At 40.9% G+C, this 19793-nt stretch overlaps 2 protein-coding genes across 2 annotated transcripts; one reads left to right on the forward strand and one right to left on the reverse strand.

The window, feature by feature from the left end:
- The first annotated feature begins 844 nt into the window (after nt 1–844).
- NAPEPLD (N-acyl phosphatidylethanolamine phospholipase D) lies at nt 845–9713 on the forward strand. Its single transcript, XM_010149305.1, has 4 exons — nt 845–1150; nt 6447–7093; nt 8175–8289; nt 9576–9713. Exons 1-4 carry the CDS (start codon nt 854–856, stop codon nt 9711–9713), a joined length of 1197 nt encoding a protein of 398 aa, XP_010147607.1. The 5' UTR covers nt 845–853.
- Nucleotides 9714–13028: 3315 nt separating this feature from the next.
- Nucleotides 13029–18834, reverse strand: ARMC10 (armadillo repeat containing 10; the record flags this gene model as incomplete). Its single annotated transcript, XM_010149306.1, has 5 exons — nt 13029–13283; nt 14997–15068; nt 16128–16304; nt 17396–17530; nt 18665–18834. Coding segments are annotated over 5 exons (809 nt in total), but the record flags the coding sequence as incomplete, so codon positions are not given.
- Nucleotides 18835–19793: the final 959 nt, after the last annotated feature.

Genomic DNA, 19793 nt, shown 5'->3' on the forward strand with positions numbered 1-19793 from the left:
CTCTGCAACACCCAAGCGTAGTTTGGAAGAAGAGACTCCTGACTGCTGAGTTTGCAGTTTTCTAAGAAATGTGCCAGAGTTGTGACTTTATAGAAATAAGCTTTTCTCAGTTGTTTTCTCACTTTTTCTATTTCACAACAGATGTTGCAGTCATGATTTATTTGATGTTCCGATTTTTCTATGGTCTTTCACTAGTCGGTTCAGTTAAATGTGTATCAAAATTGTGTTTGAAACAGTTAAGTTTATTGTAATAACAGTAAAAGTTTGTTTGGGGCAAAATGGGTCATGGGACTAGATGTCTTGTGTTCTGACTTCTCTGCATGTCTGTCCCTCTTGTCGGTAGAAGTAACGTGTTATTAATGCTACATGGGGCTGCTTCTCTTACTGCAAAACAAAGTCACTAGGCAAATCCTAAGGTGCTGTATGGTTGCAGTGTCTCTTGGACAGGTTTGGAGGTTTGTATTAAATCAGGGACTAAATGTCCTAAGTTTCAGAAGGAATTTAACTATTCTTCCAAAATGTAAGTTATGGAACCCTTCCCCCTTACTCTTGCCTTTGGTAGGTAATGATCTTACTATCTGAAGCTGTGCATACCGAGAATTCTGCCTGAACTACAAAGAGATCACGTGTCTACTTGCCACAGCATGTTTTTGAACTCTTTTTGTGTAATAGCAACTGTTTTAAAAGCTTTTCTTTGGTTTTTTGAAGGGGAAAAAATACAATTGATTATTATAAAATGAGAAGGGCAGGCTTGTTTCTGATGTGTGTGAGAACATTCAATCTTACGGAAGTTGATGTTAGTCCAAGAAAAGATTAATTAATTTAAATTCTTTTTAGTTCTCCTCAAAAAGATATGGATAAGAAAACGAATGAAGAGCAGCCTTTGACTGCAGGTAACCAGTACCCTAAAGAAGCAGTGAAGAAATGTCAGAATTCGGGTCGAGATTCCAGGGGCAGCGATTCTTCCAGGACCTCCAGAAAAAGCTTCAGGCTGGATTACAGATTAGAAGAGGATGTAACTAAATCAAGGCGAGGCAAAGATGGGAGATTTGTCAACCCGTGGCCAACATGGAAAACGCCAACCTTGCCAAATGTTTTGAAATGGTCCCTCATGGAAAAAGATAACAGCAATGTGCCACGCTCAAAGCAGGTAAATACTTGCATGTCTTTTGGTTTTGATTGAGACTGCTTTTACCTCTGCCCTAATCAATAAAATAGGACAGTTTCTAACTAATACTTATTAGGCATCTTTTGGAGACTTTTCTTGGTTTTCAGATTTTATAATTTTGTTTTCAAAAAGTGGATTAATACTTTCTGCCTCTAATTATTCCTTCTCTGCCTTTTTGTTAGTTCTACACCCTTTGATTTATCCAGCTTGGCTTGTATTTCCAAAACCAGCAAAAATGGCCCTCTAACTCAATCATAAACTATGCTCTTTTCCTTTAATAGGAGAAACATCCTGCTAACGTCATTTGTATTGCATGAAATAGCTGTGGCATATCTCAGTTGAAAAATGTTGCCCTTTTTTCTTTTCCAGACTGCTATTTACTGCATGTTGCATCTTCATAAAAATGTAATAAATAGTTGCTGTCACTTCCTTATGGGAGTGTTTGCAAATCTGTGTTTCCATTTCAGTACACCAGGACAAAAAAAAAAGCGTATGTTAAAACACATCTGAACAAGTATTTGTACCGAAATACTAAAGGTACACTGCCACTTTACTGGGGAACACCATTATTTGTTCTTGGTGTATTGCTTTTGTCAGGTAGAGTATAGAAAGAGGGAGACGGGGGAAGCAGCCTCTGGGAGAAGCTGCTTTTCCATGGAGAGTAACGGATACTGCGAAGTCACGGGTTATCTTTGTGGCCACAGCAAGTGTTACAGTGGCTACAGTTTTGACAGAATTATTTCTCAGTGTATTTTCTAATGTGCTGACTGCACTTTGGAAAAGCTGTGCTGAAGGGTGCACCAGGGAAAGTATTTTTGAACAAATAAGTGCTAATAATGCTCTTAAACACCCAAGAAGGTATGCGTGAGCTGTAAGGCTCACAGTCAGTATTTAGCAAAGAGCTTACACTTTTCTGTTTTCATCTTAGGCAAATTACCTGTGAAGGAGGGAATTTGATCAGCTTTACAGACACGAAAGCTGTGCTACTTATTAACACATGATGGTCAGAGATTTGGGGATTTCTTAAGGTGATCCGACTACAGAATAAGACAATGTATAGGGATCAGTCAGAGGCTAAAATGGTTATAAATGGTTAGGGGAGGGTTAGATTAGATACCAGGAAGAAGTTCTTGACGGAGCGGGTGGGGAGGCACTGGAACAGGTTGCCCAGAGAAGCTGTGGATGCTCCATCCCTGGCTGTCTTCAAGGCCAGGCTGGATGAGGCTTTGAGCAACCTGGTCTAGTGGAAGGTGTCCCTGCCCATGGCAGGGGGGTTGGAACTAGATGGTCTTTAAGGTCCCTTCCAACCCAAACCATTCTGTGACTCTGTGATCTGTAGCATGGAACATATTTAAGGGAGAAACAATCTTGGCTGTAATTGTTCTATGATGATAATATGCTGTGCTTCTTTCTGAAGTCAAATCTATGTCAGTCACAGGATCCCTTCCAACAACTTAATGTTTTAAATTTGATGTCCTACTTCTAGAAATTACCTGCACCGTGCAGCAGTAACAGTGGTTGTGCCTCGGTGTGTGCAGCTTTCTACGCAGTGTGCTCGATTACCATTCTTTGGCCACGTTTGTGTAAAATTCATGCCTTGGTGTTTTCAGTTGCCTTGGACCTATTCCGTATGTGTACAATAGGCTTTGTATTTTGCCAGCACTAGTCAGAAACCTCGTTAGTGACTGAAGTACCTAGAATTCTGGCAGTGCTAGGGTGCACTACAGAGTGCAGAAGACATAGTTTTCTGATGGCAGTTGAGAGCTGCAGCACTCCCCTTTAATTTACAGATATCCCTGCAGTAAGGGATGATTACAAAGAAATCTGCACTGTACCAGTTATGAAGCTCTGACCCAGTTGGGGATTAATTTTGGAGTAATTTTATTGCTTTGCATATAAAATTTTTAATTGTGTCTTCAATTATTCAGGAGCTCAGTAAAGTAAATAAAAATAAAAAACCTAGATAACGATCAATTAAATAACTTCTTGAGTCCTCAGCTATTTCGATGCTTGTTCCAGCTGTGTTTGTTCCACACCTAAATCAACCTGTAAACACTTCTGAGCTTGTTTAAAATTCCAGCTACAGGCTCCATACTTACCTTAGCAGGGCCAGATAGCATGTCCTGCTACTTCAGTTTCCATGCTGAGTATGCCTAGTGGTACCCTGCCGTGCTGCGCAGGCTCAGTTTATCTGCACCAAGTGCTTTGCATATATAAAAAAGCACATTATCCAGGATATGTACTTCACTGTATAAAAGCCATATGTATTATAATCATGCCTTCACAGCAAGCTTATGTCATTATCCAGAATGCATAGACTTGTATTTTCATTACAGGCTTTATTAATCACTTCAGTGCTGTTGTAAAATCTTTAATTATTAGTTGCTGGAACAACAATTTGGTTTGCTCTCATTTCTGTAAAATCCAGTGGTATTCCAGTAGGCACTAAACACCAAAAATCCCAAACTAATTAGTCATCAAAGCCCGTCATGTGTTTCTTATTGCTTTGCATTAGGGAAGAAAGAACAACATGTCTGGGGGAAGGGGTGCAGCAGGAGGAATTTTTGTATTACCCCAGTGATGAAGATAAGACAGTATAAGGCACATTTTGCTTCTGTTGGTAGCTGATTTGACATTAATGCCATATTTCAAAGACCTGTTATAATTGTAGCATTAATATGTTTCTGGTTAGTCTGACAGAGAACAAAACGTACTGTAGCAAGATAAAAGTTCCCTAAGATTATGTCTTTTGTTCATTATGTTGTTTTATCCTGTTGTAGGAGTTTTAAGAATTTCATATAAAGCGTACAGCCACAGAACTCATGTTTTACTTTGAAATCTTACGAGTTGGGTGATGAGCTATACAAGCTAATCCTGTAATTCCACAGGAGCTACTAGGAACATTAACTCTATCCCAGGCAAAACTAGTACAATATGTTTGAGTCCCAGTTAAGAACTCGTCATTCACATCTGCCAATTAGCAAGTTCTTCATCCATTTAGGATTGTTTATTAATATTGCACAATGGTAATTAAAAAAAATGTGTCAAATGTCAGCAAAAATGAAGTCAGCAAAAATGAAGGATTCATCTAGAGTTCTCAGAATAATTTGTAGTCTGCCTCTACAAACAGCTACTTAGAGACCATTTCCATTTAAAATAACATACTTTCTAACCTAAACTGCATTATGACAATTATTCTATATCAGAGTTTAATTTTTTTTGTAATCTGATTTTTGTTCTTAACCATGTGTAATTTGGGGGGTTGTCCTAATTTGCATTTTTAAAGTATTATGTTAGTTTTGTGGATCTTCCACTTTTTTTTTGTTTTGTTTTCATAATTGAAGTGTCACAATATAACACTCTCTGTGGCTCAGATTTCTGCTGCCAGTGTCATTCCTGTGTACTTGAATAACACTGAAACGGAGCATGAGACAGAGATAAGGAAGCGATGCTTCTTTCCTTCTTGGAGAAGCAGCAGTTTGTCTCCATCTAATACTCATACTTTGTTTATTCTTGTATGAATTAAGCAATTGCGTCGTACTGACCTTATATTCAGCTTTACAGAGCGTTTCCTATTTCTTGTTCCTGGAGACAGTAATGGAACTCTTTCAGTAGACATGTCATGTCTGCTAGCTTTCAGAAAAAGTAGTTTCATGAATATTTTCTTACTTACTGTAGAACTGCAGAGAGGTGGAGGTGTGAGTGTTTTTTCCCCAACACATGACCTCCAAAACAATAAAATATTATGAAGAGATTAACTTTCCTGAAGCTGTAAGGACTGTTTTAGCAAGGGATATCTCCTCAACTGTCAGGTCAGCTGGACTTTTAAGGGAGCGGGAGGTCAGCTCTGTATAAGCTTGCTGATCCGCTCTCCTAGACTAGAGAAGGGGAGCAGCAACCATTGCAGGGAGAACTTGAGTAGGAACCAGCAGTGCTGGGACATGGGTGATTGCCAAGGAGACAAGAATGTTTGGAGTCCGAAGGAGCTGCCTAACACAGGAAAAATCTTCTAAAGTGATGGGAGGAGTTCAAGACAGAACTGTTTGGGAGGAGAGACTTAGCCACGCTGTGGCAGAGCTGGAGATGGCCAGGAACTCCATGACCTTTTGTGTTTTTTTTAATAGGAAAACTCTTATTTATTACAAATAAAACTGTGCCTAAGCATCCCAACTAAACTGCAGTGAAGAATGTAACTCTGGTTCAGAATAAGAGGATGAGTGGTGGTTGGACGAAGATGTACAGCCATGGCCTCCTTTGTGCTAACCTGAGGTTACACATAGAGTCAGGCGTGGAAGCTGGTCGAGCTGAAAGCTGTTTTCCTCCTCTGAATTACTGTTCTCTGACCTGTCAGACTTGAGTGGGGACTGCATAAATATTCACAGGGGAACAAGAGAGGAGGTGGGGGAAGATTTCCATAACTTTGTTACTGTGGAATATGGATTTAGGTTGATTTGAAATCATTCATGGGACTGCATCCTGAACATACAGGGAGAACAGTACAGTGATTTATTCAGTAATAATTAAACTTTAATTACTGTGAAGGCTTCAATAAAACATCAGGAGAAGCGTAGCTAAGTGCCTTAAGGTCTGTCTTTAAAATGAGTTTGTGTTTTATGAATGTTCGTTGAGTTACTGGCAGGATGGGAAGAGAGACTTGTAAAAGCTAGCATTAGCCAAGTGAGGTTAACCTGCATGTGCTGCGTCTGTGCATAACGGGGAGGGGGTGTGGGGGGGTGTCTGCTAAAGGCTAATAGAGCAGAGCTTTTGTGGAGTGCTGTTGGGAATATGGTATTCTTTTTCATCCGTGGGTTTGTGACTGACTTGTGCTAGGACTTGGGTGATGCATCATTTAGTTGCACAAGCTAAACTTGAACTTTTGTTACAGTGACAGAGTGTATATATATTCTTTTCCAGGTTGGGGAAGGTCAAGCAATTGCAAAGCCTTTCCCAGGATGCTGTTAGTGCCTTACAGCGCTTTCAGGGCAATGTTTGCAGACTCTCACTGTTAGCAAGTCCCTTGGCCTGATGGGATACTCTCAAGCTTTCTCTAGACAGAGAAATGAAAAAGTCACCAAAACCTAATGTCATATTAGGAGGAAGTAGCGGGTAAACGGCCATTTAAAAAGGCATCTGTTTCGTGTTGCAGTTCTCTGCCTAAAAATGCAAACAAAGCATTTGCAAGCCTTGACTATAACAATTTGTGCCTTCTGTGCAGTTTTTGTTCCACGGCCACGTACGTTCTGAAATCTCTCATGCGTATTGTGTCCTTCTTTGCTAGGAACTCGAGAAGGAGCTTCCGGTGTTAAAACCTTACTTTGTGCAGAAGCCGGAACTCGTCGGGAAGACAGGAACTGGCATGCGAGTCACGTGGTTGGGACATGCCACAGTTTTGGTGGAAATGGATGAACTTGTCTTTCTTACTGACCCAATCTTCAGCCAGCGAGCTTCCCCTACTCAGCTCATGGGTCCCAAGCGCTTCCGAGGACCTCCGTGCACAGTACAGCAGCTCCCCAGAATAGATGCAGTCGTGATCAGCCACACCCATTACGATCATTTGGACTACAACACCGTAACGAGTCTAAACGAACGCTTTGGGAGTGAGCTGCGCTGGTTTGTGCCTCTGGGGCTCTTGGACTGGATGCAGCGATGTGGTTGCGAGAATGTGATTGAACTGGATTGGTGGGAAGAGAACTGTGTCCCTGGTCACGACGCGGTAACCTTTGTCTTCACCCCCTCTCAACATTGGTGCAAAAGGACTGCGACAGATGATAACAAGGTTCTTTGGGGCAGCTGGTCTGTCTTGGGACCTTGGAATCGGTTTTTCTTTTCAGGAGATACTGGATATTGTGTTGCTTTTGAACAGATAGGTAAAAGGTTTGGACCTTTTGATCTTGCAGCTATCCCCATTGGAGCCTATGAGCCAAGGTATGAAAATCAAAGTTTGATCAAAATACATAAATGAAATTATATGCTGATGGCAAAAAAAAAAACCAAAAAACCCTCACACACTACACCCAGAAGTGAAAATTGTAGGTATACTTTAAGAATATTCAGTAGAATGTAGAGGTAAAAGAAGGAAATTGCTGAGGCAACAGGGCGTTGCTGGATGACAAAAACTCCCAGGCAGTCAGAGGATGGAGCAGAAGTGTCTAGGATGCTTGTCTGTGTACGTGTCATGCTGTTGAGAGTTTTCAACTTTAAGCAGAGCAAGGATGAATCGGCTGACTTTCTTCTATGAAAAATGTTGAGTAAAAACCTGGAATTTGTGACACTTTTTTTTTTCTGAAATAGCATCACTTAATCCAACCCATTGAGATGCAGGTGACTTGCTGCATTTTGGTTTTTTTCCTTGCTTCAGTCTTTATGCTGCTTTTGCAGCATATCTGGAGATAAAGATGAGTGCTTTATAGAGTGTGAAAGATCTGTTCCTTTAGGCATCTGTATCCTACTGGGCATCTAAGCTTTTTGATGATAATGCTCATCCTAGTGCCGGAAGCAAAGCATGTATAGGCTGGGAAAGGAAGATAGGAATCTGAATAACATGGTAAAATCTGGGATCTTTCAAGAATTGCCAGGTTCTCTCATCTGCTTTACCACCATTCCCTTAAGCTATCTTCTGAAGCACATGCTTCTTGGTGTGTGCTGCTAGCATTATGGTTTGGGTTTGTTTTTTTTTTCCCCAGGTATGGATTTAAATCTGTGGCCTTCATACTTCAAGGCACCAGTAATATGTCCTCATACTATTAAAAATACAGATAAGAAAAAATACATTTTTTTCTGTATTTCACAGGAGAGTGAAACCCATGAACTGCTGTTTTGTGGGTGTCTTGGTATGTTGCAGCTTGTTTGAGTGTTCTGTGTGTTGCTCACACAGGTGCTCCATGTTTTTTTTGATTTAGGTGAGCGTACTTGTGTTAGAATCTTTGCAGCTTACCCAGTAGAAGTGAAGAAGAAATCTTGCTCTGCATTGGGTGGCACAAAAAAAACTTCCTTTGTGTTTTGGTAGGTGGTTTATGAAACACCAGCATGTGGACCCTGAAGAAGCAGTAAGAATCCATATTGATGTTCAAGCAAAGAAGTCTGTAGCAATTCACTGGGGGACCTTTGCTTTAGCAAATGAGGTAAACTTCAACACTACACTCGGATCCGGATTTCCCGAGTACACAGTCGTTATTGGAACTTTGCTCATGCAGTTTAACCTACGTATCTGTGTATGTAAACTTTGCGTGAGTGAAGAGTTTTTACTGTCTGAACTGCAGTTCAAAATGATGCTTAGCTTTTCATAACCCATTACATAAAATATTTCAGCTGTTAAGATCAGTTTGAAAGTAGAGAGTTATTGAAACAAACGTGGAGGACTTCCAGTCTCTGAAAGCTGAGGAACGTGAAGGGTGGGGACAGGTATGCAGTAATAACAATAAACTCTGCAGTGCATCACTCGGGGACAGTACAGACTGCATGCCTGCAGGTCAATACAGTGTTTGTTAATCACATCTGCCTAGTAGATAAATGGAATAGTATTTTTAATAGTTAGATTCTATTCTAGGTATCTAATTCATAGTGAGATACCAGTAAGAATATGAAAAACTGAGTTAGAGTTTCTGGTGACTGGGTTGGTTTGTTTTTTAAACCCTACCCCCCAGTTCTAATAAGGATGCTCAGTACTTTCACAGGGACTAAAAATGCAGTGAAAGTGAAGGCCCCCCAGTTCTAATAAGGAGGTTACTCAGTACTTTCACAAGGACTAAAAATGCAGTGAAAGTGAAGTATCTGCATCTACTTTGATACACCTTGTCTGGTAACTGTTTTTCAACTTTGTTTTTGCATCAGTTGCACCACTTGATCTTTTAATTCAGTCCTGATGCTGTCACCAATGTCATGTTTTGTTTAACTTGGATATAGCGTTGTCTTTCCACCATGCCTCCCAGCAGCTGTGTCAGCTGTGTCTGTCACATCCTGTATGTGGGGGGGGGAAAACCCAAATGCAAGCAAAACCCCTGATGATACCTCCCTGAGGATGCCTCCTCTGCAATGTAACAAGAACAGGGAAGTAACCGGGGGAGCTGCCAGGGAATGGCGCTGGTTTTTGAGCAGTGAGGCTGAGCGCTGCGTCTTGCTGATCGGAGGAGGTGGCACCTGCTGCGGTGAGGCAGCTGGCTCGGTGCATTGACGATGACTGACTTTTGGGTGATAGGCTGGGCCTCGCTGGTTCCTCTGCAACTGTAAATCAGTATTCTTTCCATTTAAAAACTGAAAATGAAACCAAACGTTTTAATTTGATAAATATCCTCCTCCCCCACACCTTTTTTTTTTTTTTTAAAGATAATGTTTAACATGTAAACCAGTTCTTTATTTCCCCAAATGCTGCAATGGTATCTTTTCCCTCATGTTATTCTTATTTTTCCAGTATTACATGGATCCTCCAGTTAAACTCAATGAAGCTCTTGAAAGATACGGCTTGAAAAAGGATGACTTCTTCCTCTTACACCATGGAGAATCGCGGGACTTGAGTACAAATGATGGATTTGATAGCAGTTCCTTGTAAGCCTTGGTTGATTCAAACTAGCAATTGTTGTTACAAATACTAACATGATGTACTGACAAAGTAATTTTTTTTTTTTTTGAGTGAATTGGATTTTTAGATGCCAGGTTTGCCAGTTTCAGAATTACAACTTGCATACCAATTTCATGATTAATTTTACTACTTATGTTGTTTATAATTGAGAAACAATCTATCTAAAAACTGGTTAATATATAAGGTAATGTCTGGGAATAACTTGCAGTTTCAACTCTTATGTACACCACTGATAAATTACTGTGGTTGTGGGGTTTTTGTTGGTTGGTTGGTTTTTTGTGTTTTGGTTGATTTTTTTAAACTCTTCATCTTACCTGCAGCAGCAATAATAACCTCAGCACAGGACATATTCTTAGCATTAATGGCTGACTTGAATTAGCCATTGTGAGAATGTCATCTCCCACTTGTTATTACTCTTCAGGTTATGCCCTGGACCTCGGTAGCTTCACTGCATGTTTTGTGGGTGGAGTCTTCCAATACAGCTGTGTTGTTAAAGCACAAGCACAGGAACATAATTATTTTACTGAATGCTTCTACACTGACGAACCACAAAAGCTGAATTTTACAATGATCTAAAGAAATGTGCCTTCTAACGAGAGCTATAATTTAATATTGCATCATTGATGTGTAAAACTTACTGCTGGCCAGAGTATCTGCACACTTTCATTGTTTTGTCAATATTTTTAAGTTAGGCCTCAATGTGTCTAAAGTCTTAAGCAAAGGCTGTGGGTTTTTTTTTTTTCTTGGAGCTTCCCTTAATTTTAAAGTTGAATGAGATTACAACATTGTTCAGTATTGTAAAATTTGGCTAAATGTATCTGTATAAAATTGCCATGCTAATTTGCAGAATTAAAGCCTATTGCCATTAAAATGGGTCGTCTCCTTCGTAGTTCATCGGCAAATATTTTTTTCGTTCATCATTTGTTACAGGATATGTGTGGGGTTTTTTTTTGCTCTTGCTGTGCATTACTTTTTCTGTGCACCACTAATTAAAACCAGTTAACGAGACTTCATGCTGGGAGCAAACAGAAGTAATCTTTTAACAGTTATCTCTTAAAAAATGTGTACCGGGAAGTCCTAGAAGTCTTAAAGATCTTGACACCAACACAGAATGACACAAGGAGGCAAAGCTCAGTTAGTCCAGGTTTATGCCGAGGAAGGGGAAGGGAGCTGGAAGAGAGGATTATACTCAGATATAAGAAGTAGCAGCTTATATTCCTTCGGTGGAATCCGCGTTTGACAAACACCAAGATTTCCTTATGTGAAAAGGCAATTCTGGTACAGTCTAGATGTATTCACCAGAATGTGTTCAAAAGTGGTTTAAAAATACTCTCAGTCCTTTGGTGTGGATTTTGGGAAGGTATTTCAGATGAAGTCCCTATTGGGCCTCGTATTTACACAATAGCTTCAGTAATGATTTAGATAAGATAATGCTTATTACACATTCATAGTATTGTGGAGGACCCCAGGCTGCAGGGTGTTGTGAGTACTTTGAAGGACATGGATAAAACTGAAGTTGAAGACATAGATATCAGCTATACCTAGAACAGGCTACTTACAAGTTCTTGTCAGAGGAGAAAGGTGGGATTGGTCAATCCTTAGTGTCTGATCTAGCCTTTATTTTAATTTCCTAAATACAGCAGCGGGGGGAAAAAAAAATCTACAGGAAGTGGCAAACCATGAAGTGACTGTAAGGTAACTTACTACAGAATGAACAGTTTTTGGGCAGTGGGAAGGAGAAAGGGAAGTTCACTGTCAGTGCAGCCATTGTCCGGGTTCTGACTGGGAATCCTGCCAACTTCTATTTCTGCCTCAGCTGTACTCCTGATGAGTCAAAACTACCCGCGTAGGTAAATGAGATACATGAGGCTTTACCCCTACATTGATCAAGGCACAGATACATTGTGTTTTCAAGGTCACGTTTTTCTTGCAGTTTTAGCTATTTGCCAAGTCGCCTACTGAAAATAAATTATCTACTGAATTACAGAAAGGGAAGAGTAGTATTTCATTAAGGGCAGAGGGGGTATCTTAACTTAGGGAGATGAAGAATCTGGTAACAGTTCAGGGAAATGTATCTTACAAATGGTACAAGATGGAAAACTTTACATCTGACACTTCTTTTACTTTATGATGCAGCACTCTGGAAGTTTTAGTGGTCTTATTTCAGCATGAAGTGTTTTCTAGTATGCTCATCAATGAAACTTCCTTCAGGTCCTTTCACAATGATGTTTTTACGAATTCTACGTCATTTGGGAATGAAGACTTCATGAGATTATTTTGAATCGATGCTGGATTGATGGCTAAACCTTTATGGGGGCTAACTCAACAGAAGCACTTACTCGGATGATGGTTCAATCACAGAGAAAAAGGAGTGAAGCTCTCCAAGGAAGCAGGCTCAAGGGCTGCTACAGAACAGAAAGCTTTGCTAAAACTGTTTTATAAACATGAGAATGTTGAATTGCAGTTGCATATAATCTTTGACTCATAATAAAATATTTGGAAAAATAGGTATTCTTTCCTTAAAGTGACAATTTTGAAGAGAGATAAAATCCTTTTGATGTGGTTCGAGTGCAGAAGCCTTGTGCAGCTGTCGTTAACTGCACTGCAGTTGAACAGAATGGATATGCTACACATGAGAGTAGTTTTTGGAGTGCATTCCATGCAGGTAAGGTGAAACAACATAGGCTGGGTAACTTTAATGCTCAGTTTTCATTGAAAACACTAATTCTGTAGGAAGTCAATGACAGTTTGGTATTGGTTTTACTTAGTATTTCTAAGGTTTGCCTGTACCCATTGAGTAGGTATTGGATTAATAAAATGTAAATGCCTAATCTCTAATTGCTAAATCTTTAATGCATCATTCTATAGTTACACAACAGCTGTAAATATTCAAAGGCAACAAAAATTCTTCATTGAGAAGAATATTTCGATTCACCTTTCCATTTACGATATTCACCACACATATGAATGTTTTCATGTTTTAAACTACTCCTTCCCTTTTGTGTACATATACCAGCTGTACAGCGGTTTCTCTGTACCGATTAAGTGGTTGCTTTTATTTTGCTTGTAAACCTCCCCCCAAACAAACAAATAACAAAAACAACTGTTATGCTCTTTATATTAAATACATTGCATTCTCTTTCATAGTAACTGGTTTGTGCCCAGTAATACGGTAGCATTCCGTGGTTTTGGAGTTGTTTTATTATTTGCTTGTTGGGGTTGTTTTTTTAGCATAGCATTCCTGAAATTAGAGATTTTCATCAGGTCAGTCTGTTAAAACAATTGCTATTGTGTTAATATTCTCACGACCTGCTCTTTCACTTCTGCATCAGGGTGATGCAGCAAAGACGCCAGTTTCTGAGCGAATGAGGTAGAGTCCCTGCAGAGCGTAGAGAAAATTGAATCTTCACTGTATTGGTCCTGAATCACAGCGACATCTTCATCGTTCACGTTCTTTTTCAAGTTTGCAGCAAATGCCAGCGCTCTAAGCAGAATGTCTCTGTTTATACAGGTGTCAAAAAGTAACAGCAGTGATGGCACCTAGGATATTGAAGAAATAATCCATGCTTGATCCCCAGCAGCAAGTACATGTAACTAAAACGAACTTTAAAAAAATGGAAAGAAAAATCTGCACATAAGCCAGAAACCCTATGAAAGAGCAAAACTCCACGTGCTGTGACAGCATGACAGAAACTTGCACAGCATGCACGTTTCCTCTCTAGAAAAGACTGGCTTATGCACCACTGGCTAATAAAGGCTTTGTACTTTCTAACTTCAAAATGCGGCTGTCTGGAAAATTCCCATTTGGAAGAGAGGGTCTGCTTCCCTCCTCAATAATGTTGCTTTTGCCCTCTGCAGTGATCTGAATATGTTTATGTTAGCACATCTGATAAATAAGAAAAGGATCCACTTTTCATAGAATCACAGAAGGGTTTGGGTTGGAAGGGACCTTAAAGATCATCAAGTCCCAACCCCCCTGCCATGGGCAGGGACACCTTCCACTAGACCAGGTTGCTCCACGCCTCATCCAGCCTGGCCTTGAACACTTCCAGGGATGGGGCATCCACAGCTTCTCTGGGCAACCTATTCCAGTGCCTCACCACCCTCTCTGGGAAGAACTTCTTCCTGATATCTAACCTAAACCTCCCCACTTTCAATTTAAACCCATTACCCCTTGTCCTGTCACTACAGGCCCTTGTAAAAAGTCCCCCCCAGCTTCCTTGTAGCCCCTTCAGGTACTGGAAGGGGCTATAAGGTCTCCCCAGAGCCTTCTCTTCTCCAGGCTGAACAAGCCCAACTCTCTCAGCCTGTCCCCATAGCAGAGGGGCTCCAGCCCTCTGAGCATCTTCGTGGCCTCCTCTGGACTCGCTCCAACCGGTCTATATCCTTCTGATGTTTAACAGAGAATGGAATATTTAGCTACCCTAACCTTGTTTCAGTAATGAAAAGCTGCCAGTATCCAGCCCAGCTTTGCTCATGGCAGGTACCTCAAAAACAAAAGCCACTGCAACTTACTCTGAGGAGGAGGAAGGAGGCAGGAGGCTGCAGCACCATTCCAACCCCTGACTCTCTGATCTGGTGCGAGGGAAGGATGTAACAAACCTGCTTGCCTAGGCCAGCAGTAGCTGATGCCCCAGTTCTCCACCCGGACAAATAGATGCACAGGGAAAATTCACTTGCGGGGCTTAGAGACAGGGTCTTACGGCTGCATTTGAGTGAAGGTGTGTGGATTGCAGTGGAATTTGGCCATGTCGGGTACAGTACACTAGCTGCAGAAACAGCTGTTGAGAAGGATCATTTACAGTACTGGTTGTGTTTGATGTCTTCAGTCTGTATACTGACTGCGTGTCTGGAGATGAGGGGTTGGGTTTGAAACTCACAGTACCTTATGTATATCACTTACAAAAGCGCATGGTAGTACCCCTTTGGTGGAAAGGGAAGGTGAGGACAGGCTTCTGTTGCAGATTATTTGGAGTGGTAGACAGGAAGTATGACCTACTGTCTTCAAGTGCACAGGCCCTGTGGCTCTCCCTCTGCACGTACGGTACATGTATGACACTGCACAGCGGAGGAATGCAAGCCTGGGAAAACGTACACTTCTAGCTACTAACTTTAACCAGGTACTGCCTAGAACTTTGGTCTGGAGCTGCATAGATACTTCTAATACATTCAAATTCTTCTAACGCATGCACATCCCTACACACATACACATGTATAGATGCTAAAGGTACTATGCAACAGCAAGACCCTTACTTGAGCTCTGAGAAGGTGTCTTGTCATGGCTGGGTTTGCAGATAAGTTCACGAGTACTTTCAAAACTTGAATCTGAAATGAGGAACACACGAGTTGACTGCAAGGCCCAAACCCAGCAAGGACAGCAATAACGGGCATCAACGATGGTGACTTGGAGAGGAAAAGGTAGAGTGGGTCAACCAACATCTCGCGTTGTGCGCTTCAGTCTTTGCTGAAAGAGCAGCTTACGGAGTCGCTAGCACATATGTACCAAGGGCAGGCATTTTAGAAGCAAACTCAGTTTGACTTAAATATCAAAATAAGACAAGACCTATAAACAATCCACCGTAGGGAAGGTACAGAGTGGTTTTTAGAATATACAGAGGATGGTTAAGTGATGGATTAAAATGTGATCAGAAGCACATACAAACACTCCTTTGTACTTTTCTGGACCATGTGACACTAACTAAACACTGGGAAAAGGCCAAGTGCTGCTTGCCGTACTGAAGTAATGCAGGTCTACAGAGTTTAGTGGAAATTTGTGTTTTGGAAAACTGGTTTTGATCTGATAAAGCAACTGAGTACATTGATGGTACTGTGACATCTTGAATATTCAATGCTGAATTTGGTCCCTATTTGAAGCTTCTCTATTCTTTCAATATTATAATAATTCACAAGTAAGCACAATTTCCCACTGCAGTTGCTAGGGTTGCAGGAGATGTAATAAGCATAAGGGAACAGAGTCCATAACTTAGGTTATCACTGCTTGGCATGCTTATCTAGAGAGATGCATGCATCGGTGAAGCCTGTCACATGCAGATTCACCTTGCTCTGTGATGCAGTAGCAATGTCGAGCGAGCGGAAAAGAATTCTGGAGTTGCTATGGCAAAGGCAGAGGACAATAGCAGCGCACAGCACTGCTTCAGTAGAGCTCTAGCCCAACGGTTCCACTATGAAGATGACCTTCCTCCCTTCTTTCTGAATACGCATTGAGCAATACAGATCCGTATTTTTCAGTTTTTATGCACTATCTGCTATCACTAATGAATATTTGATTTTCTAAGTACAGTCTAAACCATTTTACAAAAACAGTAAGAAGGAGGCAGGTAAAGGAGCTTCATAAATGGTTTGTAACAACATAGTACCCAGTACCTGTGTCCTTTCCGTTCCTTCTGAAAGCAGATGAAGAAAGCACGGAACTGAGCTCATCATCTTATGGTGGTAGTCACTGGTGACAGACATATTTGTCAACAATCTGAGCCCAGCGAGCTGCAGATCAGAGTTCAGGGGAGCTGACTCAACGTTCCTACAGACTTGTGTAATATATACCTGGGGAAAAAGGGAAGGAGATAAAAGGAGACCTTTTTTGGTACAGATTGTGTACTCACGGGGAGTATCAGTGGCCTAGCTACAGTAGCATAAATACTTCTTGGATACTGCTGGCTGAACACATAATCTGATCAAGGTTCTTGGAAACAAGTACTTTCTTGGTTTGTTCTGAATACATTCAAACATTCTATTGGCATGATGAAGCACATGTTACAGAGTTATGCTTGCTAACCTTCCTGAGGCATAAATTGCTCTGACAACCCAACTGCTTTGACTCCCATCTCAGAAGTGGCACAGTTGTTTTAAGGTTGCCCAGGTTGAACAGGTTGCCCAGAGAAGTTGTGGATGCCCCACCCCTGGATGTCTTCAAGGCCAGGCTGGATGAGGCTTTGAGCAACCTGGTCTAGTGGAAGGTGTCCCTGCCCATGGCAGGGGGGTTGGAACTAGATGATCTGTAAGGTCCCTTCCAACCCAAACCATTCCATGATTTTATGATTCTAATGAGTTATTTAAAAAAAATCACTTACAGCAACTAACATCATCTTAAATGCTGAGAACAAGTCTTGGAATTAAATACTTTCTTCAGCTGTAGTTCCCAACTGAACTTCTTACCATTGTTACATGCTATTCTTTTAAGATGAGAGTATTACCCTGAAAAACTGGTCTCGTAAAAACCCAGGGGATCAAGTGCAGTTTTCTTCTGCCTTGCCTACAGAGTCACGCTAAGTTCAGTCTGCAATCCATCCTGTTAAACAGCCACTGCTGATGTTCTGTCTACATGTCTGGAAATCATCTTGCCTCACATGACTTTACTATAAACTCGGCAGCACAATCTCTGTTGAACAGCATTTGGTGAGAGCTGAACACAAGCTGCCTAGTTCCCTAACTCTCTTTTTAAAAAGTGCCAGTGATGCAATGTATTTTTAAGTTATCCTTTTGGCCTTGGGACACACAGATCATCCAGATCTGCTGACTCGTATGTCTAGAACAAAACATTTTGACATCCTGGCCTGTATTTAACAAATATGCTGAAAGCCCTTTATGGTCTCCTGTGACTCAATTACTTTGATTTTACCCTTTAAGACACTTACCTGTATCTCTTTCTGATTTTTAATATTCATACTCAAATTATTAAGTGCATTTAGTGCTTTTTCTTTAACTTTGGGAACACAGTCTGAGAGCATCCTTCCAATAACAGAAAGGCCATCCAAATTTCGGATTATATCCTGAAATATAAACCAGATATTAAATAAGACTTTTAAAAATTTGAATTAAAGGCTTTCCTCAAAGTTTTCATTTTAACACAAAAGGAACATGTGAATGAAGACTTCCAGAATAGGCTACTCTGTTTAAAGAGAGAGTGCTGGCATACAGTGCTTTATTGCTTCCACTGAAATTAAGAATGATCCTGCAGGGCCAAAGTATTTTTTGACATTATTTGACAATGGCTCAACACCTTTAATTTTAAAATCTGGCCTGCAAAGCATGCTTAAAGCATTTTAGATCATAAAGAATCAAAGGCAATTATTGCATAATGACTTTATAGGATAGCTGAGGCAGGTCACAGTACCTAGAAGTCCTGGATGAACAGAAAAGAATTTCAAGATGCAGCTTTATATTATTATGAACAGAAGTTCTACAACATATTTCTCTTCCATTACACTTGATTTTATTTCTTCTTAAATTTTCTTACTTAGACTCTAACCATCACTGAAAAAAAATACGTACCATTTTCAAGAAAATGAAAAATGGGCCAATGTGCCTTAGGATTCAGTTACATTCTGTTCTGGGAGTTTTGTAAGAAAAGAGTTTTGAGAAGCCAGAACAGACAGCTGTCATAAGTACCATACCATAAAGGGGGGAAGAGGGGAGGCTGGTGGCTCAACTTTGACAAAGGTATGAAAATCTGCATCCAGCCCCGAGTTTTTCTGCAGCGTATTTCCAGTTGATTCAAAGAGACCTGGATAGTTGTAAATGGCATACAACTTTGTAAAGATTAAAAATTAGTTTAAATTATCCCAGTAAATTTTAGATCCGATCCTGAAAGTATTTAACTCTTCTCTAATTCAACCCTTCCATTAACATCACAGTAAGCAACAGAAGATAAATTTACAGCACTTTTACAATACAGAAGTCTGTACAACTTAAAAGTTGTACAAACATTAAGCTTAGATAAATTCTGTGAAGCTGGTGAATTGTATTATTTAAGGTAGCAGAAATGAAGGCATTGACATGAAATGGATTTTAGAACACAAGCAATCCCAGCTCTCAGTCCTGTGTCACTTCAGCAAAACAGCACCTCTCATATTCCACACCGACTGGTATGGAAACACTGTTGTTTTCTACAGAACAATACTTACTTGATTTACAGAGAAGGCAGCACTGTTGCTGAGAGTGATTAAAGCTTGCTCTTGAATTAATGGATCATCTGTGGCCTGGAGCAAATGAATAAGTTTCTGTAGAGCATCTGCATCCGTGGTGTGGGCCGACGCTGGAGGAATGTTGTCTGTGAGTGTAAAAAAGTGAAACGCTAGATACCAAGTTTGAGACATCTCAGTTAGCAATTAATGGGTTTTTTAACAAAGCTGAGGTTTAGCTCTCAGCTATAAGAACGCATTGTTCTAAGTTTCATTGTACTCAACTGGCCTATCATGGCAAAAAGACTGTTTTACAACAGCAAGAATTCCATCCTTCTTCCTGAGTCCTCTGACTACCTCTTTTCAAAGTAGAAAGTAAGAGAAATACTTCAGAGCTTGAGGTATGTTTCTCTTTGTTTAACCAACAGCAAATCTCCACTTCAAAATTATGAGGAATGTTCACCAAACATGTTAGTTTTGTGTTCCCTGAAATGAAATGTGGAAATCTGTCTGCACACTGTAGGAAAACAAAACTTCTGATGTGCAAACTACTACTTCCAAAAATTATGATAATGGTGTTTTGCTAGCTCCCCGTGGCCCTTAACAGCCGCAGTGTTAAGAACACTGATCGTGGCATCACTCCACCACCTGAGGAAGACTGACTGAGTCAGGGTGATGTTATGGAGTGCCTGGCTGTCATAAACGGGTGACACAAATGCCATCAAAGAGCATCTTCAGCCAGGCTGGAGGCAGAACTATTTAGCCAGCTGAACAGCCTGACGACCCCATCTATGACTACTGGAGTAGTCACACATGACTCAAGGTGCCTTTTGAGAAGCTAACCGGTCCTTTGTAACCCCATCTAACCACTTCGTTTAGCTCTGAAACACAGAAGGAACACTGTAACAGCAGCAAATCAGCCTAGTAGGTAAATGCACTGATAGGCCGTACGCTTTCGGGGACTGTAAATAACTGAGGCTTTTCCAAGCGCTCCCGAGCCCTTTCCAGACGTCGCTCGGCTCCCCGGAGGGCCGACAAGCAGCGCACAGGGAGCGGATCCGACCCCGAGGCCACGGGCGGGCAGATGCCCCGACCGCGCTCCAGAGGCGCGGGCAGCCGCCCTGGTGGGGGC

This window comes from Eurypyga helias, unplaced genomic scaffold, assembly GCF_000690775.1.
Source record: "Eurypyga helias isolate BGI_N326 unplaced genomic scaffold, ASM69077v1 scaffold13513, whole genome shotgun sequence".
Lineage (NCBI taxonomy): Eukaryota > Metazoa > Chordata > Aves > Eurypygiformes > Eurypygidae > Eurypyga > Eurypyga helias.

Bases quoted from the DNA above. Each gene is read 5' to 3' on its own strand.
- NAPEPLD (XM_010149305.1), top strand. From the start codon at position 854: ATGGATAAGAAAACGAATGAAGAGCAGCCTTTGACTGCAGGTAACCAG. The intron at 1,151-6,446 runs GTAAATACTTGC...CTTCTTTGCTAG, and splicing joins ATGTGCCACGCTCAAAGCAG to GAACTCGAGAAGGAGCTTCC. The intron at 7,094-8,174 runs GTATGAAAATCA...GTGTTTTGGTAG, and splicing joins ATTGGAGCCTATGAGCCAAG to GTGGTTTATGAAACACCAGC.